Source organism: Protopterus annectens, chromosome 9.part0 (assembly GCF_019279795.1).
Source record: "Protopterus annectens isolate FY-2018-M chromosome 9.part0, PAN1.0, whole genome shotgun sequence".
Lineage (NCBI taxonomy): Eukaryota > Metazoa > Chordata > Ceratodontiformes > Protopteridae > Protopterus > Protopterus annectens.
Window position 1 is genome coordinate 300201699 of NC_056743.1, and position 8414 is coordinate 300210112.

At 31.7% G+C, this 8414-nt stretch overlaps 1 protein-coding gene across 1 annotated transcript in view; it reads left to right on the forward strand.

The window, feature by feature from the left end:
• The window catches only part of LOC122811200 (EF-hand calcium-binding domain-containing protein 4B-like), a 1881211-nt gene extending 1873585 nt beyond the window's left edge, over positions 1-7626 (forward strand). The window contains exon 19 of the mRNA XM_044082881.1: positions 5350-7626. Coding sequence (XP_043938816.1) covers positions 5350-5437 — 88 coding nt within the window. The 3' untranslated portion in view covers positions 5438-7626. The remainder of the gene's footprint in view (positions 1-5349) is intronic.
• The last annotated feature ends 788 nt before the right edge of the window (positions 7627-8414 follow it).

The following is an 8414-nucleotide window of genomic DNA, read 5'->3' on the forward strand; positions in this document are numbered from 1 at the left end:
CTTTATCTCTCTTACTATTTTTCCCATACCCCAATATTTATCATACTTCTGTATAATTTTACTAGTAATCTCTCATATTTTTCATTTATCCACATTAATACGTACAAATTTAATGAAGCGGCATATAACAGCGGGTTAATTAGCTCTAAACCTCCTCCCTCTTTATTTACATACAAAATTCCTCTTTTTACAGGGTTTAAGCTAGAAACCCATAGAAATGAAAAAAAAAATATCTGCAATAATTCCTTTTCAAATACCGTTGGCAACATACATACACTTCCATGTATGCTGTTTTACCGGCAGTACTGCATTTATAAATACACTTTTTTCTGAATGCTAATTTATATTTTCATCAGAAAAGATAAGTTTTTTATGTCTTCTGTTGTTTTTTCCCATTGAATTGTACTACTGTCTTTATTCCCAAATGTTATACCTAACACAGAAATTTAATTTATTATAAAATATATACCCAGTCTTTACTAAATCACCTTTCTCTTTATTTAAAGCCATCCCATCACTTCTAAACACTCACTTGTGAAAATGATTACCTCTTTTATCTTAGTTATTTTTCTTTTTTTCTTTTGCATTTAATATAACGTCAGAATTCCTAATGATTCTGGCTTTGTATACCTCATCTCCTTCATTTTATAATTTATTTCACATACTATTCACATTCATAACTAATACAAAGAGTATACAACTCATTGTCATCCCTGTCTTACATCACTCTTCACATGTACCTCTTGCCTTTTAATTAGCCATTTAGAAAGTATTTTTACTTTATTATTGCTATACACTGACATACATAATTTTCTAACTTGCTCACTTATAATATACCATTTCATTGTTACCCATAAGATTTCATGTCCAGTTGTGTTAAATGCCTCATTAAGGTCTCCTATCATGATTTTCACTTCTTTTTCTATTCATAGTATCATCCACAATTTCTCTAATGACCACTAATAATTATTGACAGCCATTCCCCTTTATACTGTATGTACTGTATATAACATCTTCCATAATTTCTTCCATTTTAGTTTCAAATTTATTTAATATTATTTTCATAAATATCTTATAATCATTATTATTTAGTACTATTGGTTTCCAGTTTTTTAATTGTCTTCTATCTTCCTTCTTCTATATGAATTTAAGTATTCCTCTATATAATTTGGTATAGATAAACCCTTCATTTAACCAATCATTCAAAATCTTTAAAAAAAAATATGTTCCCAATGTATTAAGTTTGTATACATTTCATACTCTATTCCATCTGGTCCTGTAGCCGAATCTAGATTTACTTGTCCTAATATTTTATCTAGCTCTATAAAGAAATATTGTTTTCCAACTCTTTATTCACTTGTTCTGTTAACTTTTTTATTTTCCATGTTATTCTCACTACCTTCTTTTTTCTTTAAACATTTCTTGTACATATTGCATTACGCTATTTATAATCTTTTCCTAAATTATTTCTACTTCTTATTCTACATTTTTACTTCTGTCATACACTACCATCTTTTTTACTAATCTGTTTAAGTAACTCAATGCTTATTTTTCCTCGTAAAGTATATTTTCTTAAATAACAATTCTTGTATTTTTTCTTGATTTATTTCATATAATTCTTTTTCTTTGTCACGTTCTATCATTATGTTCTAAATCCTTTAATGCATTGTAATATATTCTTTTATATTTATCTTTCTCTACTTTTCTCACATCATATTGCCACTGTAGAAAATGTTTTTTTATATTTTCCTTAAATATAATTCACCATTCAGACCAATGTTTATAAAATGTTCTCTTACCAATATGATCTTTCCATAAATGTGTTACTAATCTCTTTCCTTCTTCCTTCTCTGCTTTCTCATTTATCCTTTTTATTCCTTTGCTTATTTTTATATATTCCTTCTGACACTGTAAAATAATTATTTCAGTTCTATACATACCCTTTTGTAAGTGCATGAATTTTTGTCCCAGAGTTTTAACTTACCACATCTTACTTCTAATATATTTCTTATATCATTTCCTTTCTTTTTATACTTGCGTCTTAAATCAAAACTAAAATTGCATGTTATTATAATACTGATATGTATCACTACATAGTCTAAAATCTGAAATAATCTTTCCCTTTCTTTGCAATTAGTATAAGCATGTAATGTTATAATTATATATACTATCTCTTTCCATTTTAATCTGCAGTGGTTAATATTGCCATTTTGTTAATGTTGCATCTAATATGTTCACTATATTTCTATAGAATATGGTTATTCTAGAACATCTCTCATTTCCCAAATTCCATATTATCTTTCCTTGCCATATTTCTGTGTTTGTAGTCTTCCTTCATTTATTACAAATCTTGTGTCCTCTAATATAATTACATCTACATCCCATGTATTACACGACTCCAAAATCCCTATTTTTCTTACTATGTTCCTAATACTATTCACTTTTACAGAAAACATTCCAAAATTGTATTTTTTCCCTTTTCCTTAGATTCATGGTTTCATGTGTTCATAGCTAATTACCTGGCTAACCTCCTTAATGGACTATTCTAAGCCTATCCAATTTCCCTTCTAAAGGTGAGAATAAAAAACTGTAACTTGTGTCTGTGAATTAAACACCTTAGCCATAATACCAACCTCCAACCATTAGCTGTGTATATTTTTCATCATTGTCCTTTTTTCTTTTGTACTTGTCTCTTTTGAATTTTCTTTTTCTGTCCATTACTCTTTTGCCATTAGAATTCTTTTTTTTAAATATCTCTCAATTTGTCTTCTTTATCACTTATTTCAGAGCCTCTTTCTGTGTCCTCTTTATTATTTTTTCTCATCTAATTTTTCTTCTATTTCTACTACTTCTAAATTTTCTTCTCTTTCTTTTTCCTTTTCTCTATTCTTATTTTCATTTTTACAACCCATCGATAAATGTCAAATTTTGTTAGATTTTGTCCCATTTCCCCACAGATATAACATTTTCTTTTATCACAGTCACTAATCAAATGTTCTTTGGTTCTTTTGCACAAAAAAAACATGTTTTGGGTAGTCCTCAGTATTTTATTACACCCCTATGCATGCCCACATTTATCACGCTTGGTATATGTATATTTTTTCTGTTTCTATTTTTAACACAATATCATAATCCCATCCACCAGTCCATAAACTCCTTTTATCATAAACTTTTGCAGTGTCCAGCACTACTTTACACAAAGTTTTCAAATGTCCTTTCAAAGTCTTTCTTTCTATCTCTGTTCAAAATTGTACATGTATTTTCTTTTTTTTTGTTTCCCTGTTAAATGCTTTGATCACATACATATTCCATGGGTTACAGTCTTTGTTTTTCCCAATCTCCAAAAAAGTTTTCCATTGTAAAAGCAGTGTCAAATATAATGTCACAAAATATCTCTTTGTTAATAAGAATAAATGCACTTTATCTCATTTGCTTTTACAACCAAAGGAACTATGAAATACTCCCACAATTCATACCTGTCCATTTGTCATCTTTATTTTAAATCCTTACCGTGTACTTCATTCTTCATTTTCTTCTATCTTTTTCTATTCTGCTACTCCCCTTTTCTTCTTCTTTTTTTTTTTTTACTTTGTCTGCATATGTTTTCCATTTCACTACTATTTTTCATGATTGTCTCTGCTTCTTCTTTTTGTATTTTTTTCCTAATGTACCCCCAGGAAACATCATCTTCATTTTCTGGGTCACTCTGCATCACTATTTCTTTAAGTAATCATCCTGTAGCCCTCCTGACTGGATCGCCTCCATCAAAGAGATTTCTATGAAATATCTCTTCAGAATCCTATGTGCATTATCCAGTCTTGATGTTAGCTTTCTTCTCCATTGCTCTCACCACTCCATGTTCTCCTTTTGTCTTTGTCTTGCCTCTGCACCTGGAATAGAGATAGGAAATGTTCATGCAAATTAGGTCCCACTCACAGCCATGATGAGTAAGGTATGTTCCCCAATGCCCTGGCCAAATTTCTTCTAATAATATAAATACTACCTCAGGTCTCCTCTGAAAAAGGTGCTACTAGCCTCGTGTGAATAATCCAGTCAGCAAAGGATAAGTAAACTAAAATAAAATAAAATAAATATGAGGTGTGTCATGCCTCTATGACAGTAATATCAGGAAATTTCAGCTGGACTGGACTGTTGACTAAATCAGAGTGTATATGGTAGGCAGGTGGTATCTTTGTTCTATTCTTGTTTAACAAAGTATTTAATTTGGTAATTTAATGGAGGAATATTAGAAAGGGATAATGATTTATAGTGCTGAATCAAATGAAATTTGTACAGATGAAGCTTTTTAGGGGAGAGTAGGCAGCAGAGATGATGCTGCATCTAGTTAAATTGCAAAACTAGAGGTTACAAGCAGAGAACTTGAATTCAGTTCTGCAGCCTCCATCATTAAATGCAGTTAACGGTTCATATTACCACTTGATTGCAAAGTATGGGCAAACTGTAAAATGGCATTTCAACTGACAAAGTAATTTATTCCTAATATCTAAAACAGTCATACAGATTAATGTCATTGCCAGTGACTACCTTAGAAAAAATAGAGCTAGAGATAAGTAGAATTGAAAAAAAAACATCTAGTCTGCAAAACATTCTATGGGATTAAACAAGATCAGCTCCTTAGAATTATAATAATACTCTAAAGATGTTATTGGTATTCTTTCTTATGATATTTGGCTGATATTGAACTATATATTCATTAAAACATTCCACTCTATTTTCAGATTTCCTTTTTCCTGTAAATAGTTGTTTAAACACAATACTCAACAATATGATTAATTCCAAAATTCATTCTGTGTTATTTTCTTTATTGTATTGGAATTTTTAATAATTTTTGTATAGAAAATTCTGTATGATTTCTGAATTTTTGTTCACAATTCACTTGAGTTATACCACTGCTGAATTACATATAACCTTGGCTATATAGACAGAATTGTACCCATAAAAAGTCCGATTTTGTCTTTAAAGTGAAAGCCAACAATAAGGATAATACATTATATGCTGCTGTGTTCAACTAATGGAATGCCACTGTCCCATTCCCCTTACCGCACCCCTGATGGTCCCTAAACTAGGGGGGATAGTCCTAGCGACAATGCATTCTCCCCACCCCCTTCCTTCCCTTCCATAGCTCTAGAACCAAAGGGGTAGTACTAGTGATTGGGGGGATGCAGCAAAATGGGTGGCACCAGGTAGCTGACAGAGCTACAGCTGGAAACATAAAAAAATGCATGCTGTCTTATATTTTGAATATTTAATACTTTCCAATAATACTATTTGCAGTTGTTTATACTGGGATTTTGGTTGAGTAACACTAGTGGATATTTTTTCTTTCAGGCTACTGACAGAGCAAGAAGACAAACAAAGAGAGAAAGCCTTGCATCTTAGCAGAAATTACGATAAGAAGAAGAATTGTTGTATATGAATACAAAGACTTATTACTAAAAATGAGATTGAATAGAAAACATGCCAGTGTAGTGATAATTTCAACAGGGGCTCGTATCAGATTCTACATGGAAGCATACAGTTGTTCCATACTGGCCATTTCTGAGCACACTGATGTTTTATCTTTTGCTGCTTTAATTTCATTAATATGAAATAATATTAATATGAGATATCCTAACAAAAATCTACATATCCATGGTAAACACTGCAATAATGTGGCAAGACTTCTGTGTTATAGGTGCATTCAAGAGAGAAATGGTGAGCAAACTTTCATTCATGATCTTCTTTGTTTCACCACCAAAAGCATCAAAATGTCATTTTGTGAGTCTAGTTTTTATATACACTCACATGGCACAATAGTGTACCTTGTAAGTATAATATTTTGTAATTGTGCATTAACAGCTTTGTTCTTATTCATTTGAATGATGCACATACTACAGTCTTGTAGGGCAAGAAGGCTTTCAAATTTCTTTGGCAAAGAGGACATCTCTCTCAATTTAGGATGTGGAAAATGCTCTTCATTAAATGAGTATGAATCTGTCGTAGCAATTTAGAGATAAATAAGTTGATGTATTAGTCATTAGGCAAGCCTTTTGAAGCCCAAGTCCAAAAGTGTTTAGCAGTTAATTAGATATAGGAGGAAAAGTAATATGTGTAAGCACCAGCATTAAAATATTGTATGGAAATAATTAGCATGAACTGGCAAACACAATGCAATTAGCACAATAAATTCTGTTGGACTCACCAAAATGTCCATTCTATTCCTGTTAGCTGTTGGTCAGTACTAGGAGGCTCTAGAGAAAGTGCAACGCACTCGTACATGTTTGAGAAGGTATTTAAACAAATATGATGGATTTAGGAGTACTTTGTGGGTTACTTGCATTCTTTGATTCTTAATAACAGTGCTCATTTTTTTAAACATTAAAACCTTTATAAGGGAATGTTCATAGCTCAAAGGCTAGTAACAGAAATGATAGCTCACGGAAGTACCCATTCCGCACTTACAAATAAAAGATTTCAAATTCTAGATCCAAATTCCAGGGCTTGAATTTGGTATAATATATATTTAATTTAGGTTGTACTATATCACATAATGCACACTATATTACAACGGCATGGCACTGAGCAAAGCATGTATGTATAACATGTTAAATCTGGCTCCTGAAACGTACTGTAACTATTTTGTTTTTGTTGTTGTTAAGAATGCACTCAGAGAAGAACAAATGTCAGCTGTGTGTGTTTCTGTTTGCAGTACATGCTAGCATTCTGCAGTTATGAAAATGTCTATGTTCTGTTGAAAAATCAGGGCTTTTTTCATATAAACTTGAAGTACAGTTATTATCATATCAGAGCAGCATTTACTAACTGAAATGTGATGAAAGTGGATGAACATTTTTGCAATGTATTGCCAAAAACACAGTTGATTTTGCTAACAAAATGAGGGTTGCATTTAAACATATTAAGCTATGAGAACCCCATTTGGCATAACTTAGTCTGGGGGGTTCTTGTCTCCTCTGACAATTATGTACTGTAGTCATTGTCAAGTTTTTGTGCTGCTGATTTTGAAACTTTAACATGAAGGTTTACTTTAATATTGTTTACATTTTTTTGCCATAAAAGCTTTAATGAATAGCATGGATAGTGAAAATACTTGCTGCATTGTATTACTGGTGAAACTACATTTCATTGTAAGGTCCCATGAGTCAATGTGATTGTGTACACCATGAAAGGCACTTCAAACTTTTGTCACTGTCAATTCATATGTTTACTCAGGCATGTTGATCCTTGTCAAAATAAAATGTTTTGTTTCTTCTTTATAGTCTAGGATGTTGAAAAACTTTTGAAACAGTTATAATCAGTTGAGCTTTTGAAAATATGGCCATAAATCATAACACCCTTCTCCCCCTAATTCAAAAATTAGCAAGATTAAGAAAAACTGGTGTAAAGCATCTAAAACTCTTACATTCTGCTCTGTATTTCAATCAACTACAGAACATCATCCAAAACTTTTTGTTTTTGCTGTACTTTTGTCCATCTATGTTTTGTGTTAACAACCCAGTTAACCCATTTTCTTGTATGGAAGAATACATTTTGTAATAAGCAATGAAAATCTAGTTATCCTCAAATCAGAGACAGTTGCGATATTACTTGCGCAATAAATGAACTTCAAGAAAAGAGTTTTATCCTGTTATTCTTGCTTGGTGTATCTTAGTTGTCAGAGAGTAGCCTTCAGCACAAGCTGAAAGGAAAATGAGAAAGAAGGTTATGATTTCACTTTAGGGGTAACTGAGATGTAAAAGTTTTTTTTTTTCTATAGCATAAGACCTGTGCTACTGAATGCTTAATTTTAAGATCAGTTTTTGTTTAAATGGTCAGATTTTCTTTTTCATTCTTGTGTCAACCATTATTGATAAACGTCTTACTGCACGATTAGAATATCTGTACAATCTATGCAGGTGCTGGATTTCAAATGAAATTTGAAAAACGGATTGCAGTCATATAGTCTTTAATAGGAACGTGTACATTTTCCTTATTTATGACTGTCACAATGTTAGCTGATTGAAAGCATGTGTAATTAATATTTTATTAGTTGCAAAACGTAAAGAGGTAGTCAATAATTTGCAGAAACTGCAACTTTTGTGAAAGTAGATTACTAAAAATCATTTTTAATTTGAATAAAATTGACTAAGCATTGTGATTTGTCATCATCAGGTTATTAAAAAGGACTAAAAAAATTATTGTATTGTAACCAAGAATTTCCAGGGAGCAGATCTGGTAGAATCAGCAGGAAAAGAAGACCCTGTTACATTTGACTCTAGTCTGGCACTGTGAAGAGATATTAGAGGTGAAGAATAAGTGAGAGGCCTCTGCCTCCAGTAAAATACCACTTGTGACACCCATGCACTGGCTCAGCAATCAAGGAGCCTCAATCCTCAACACTAACACCAGTGAGGGCC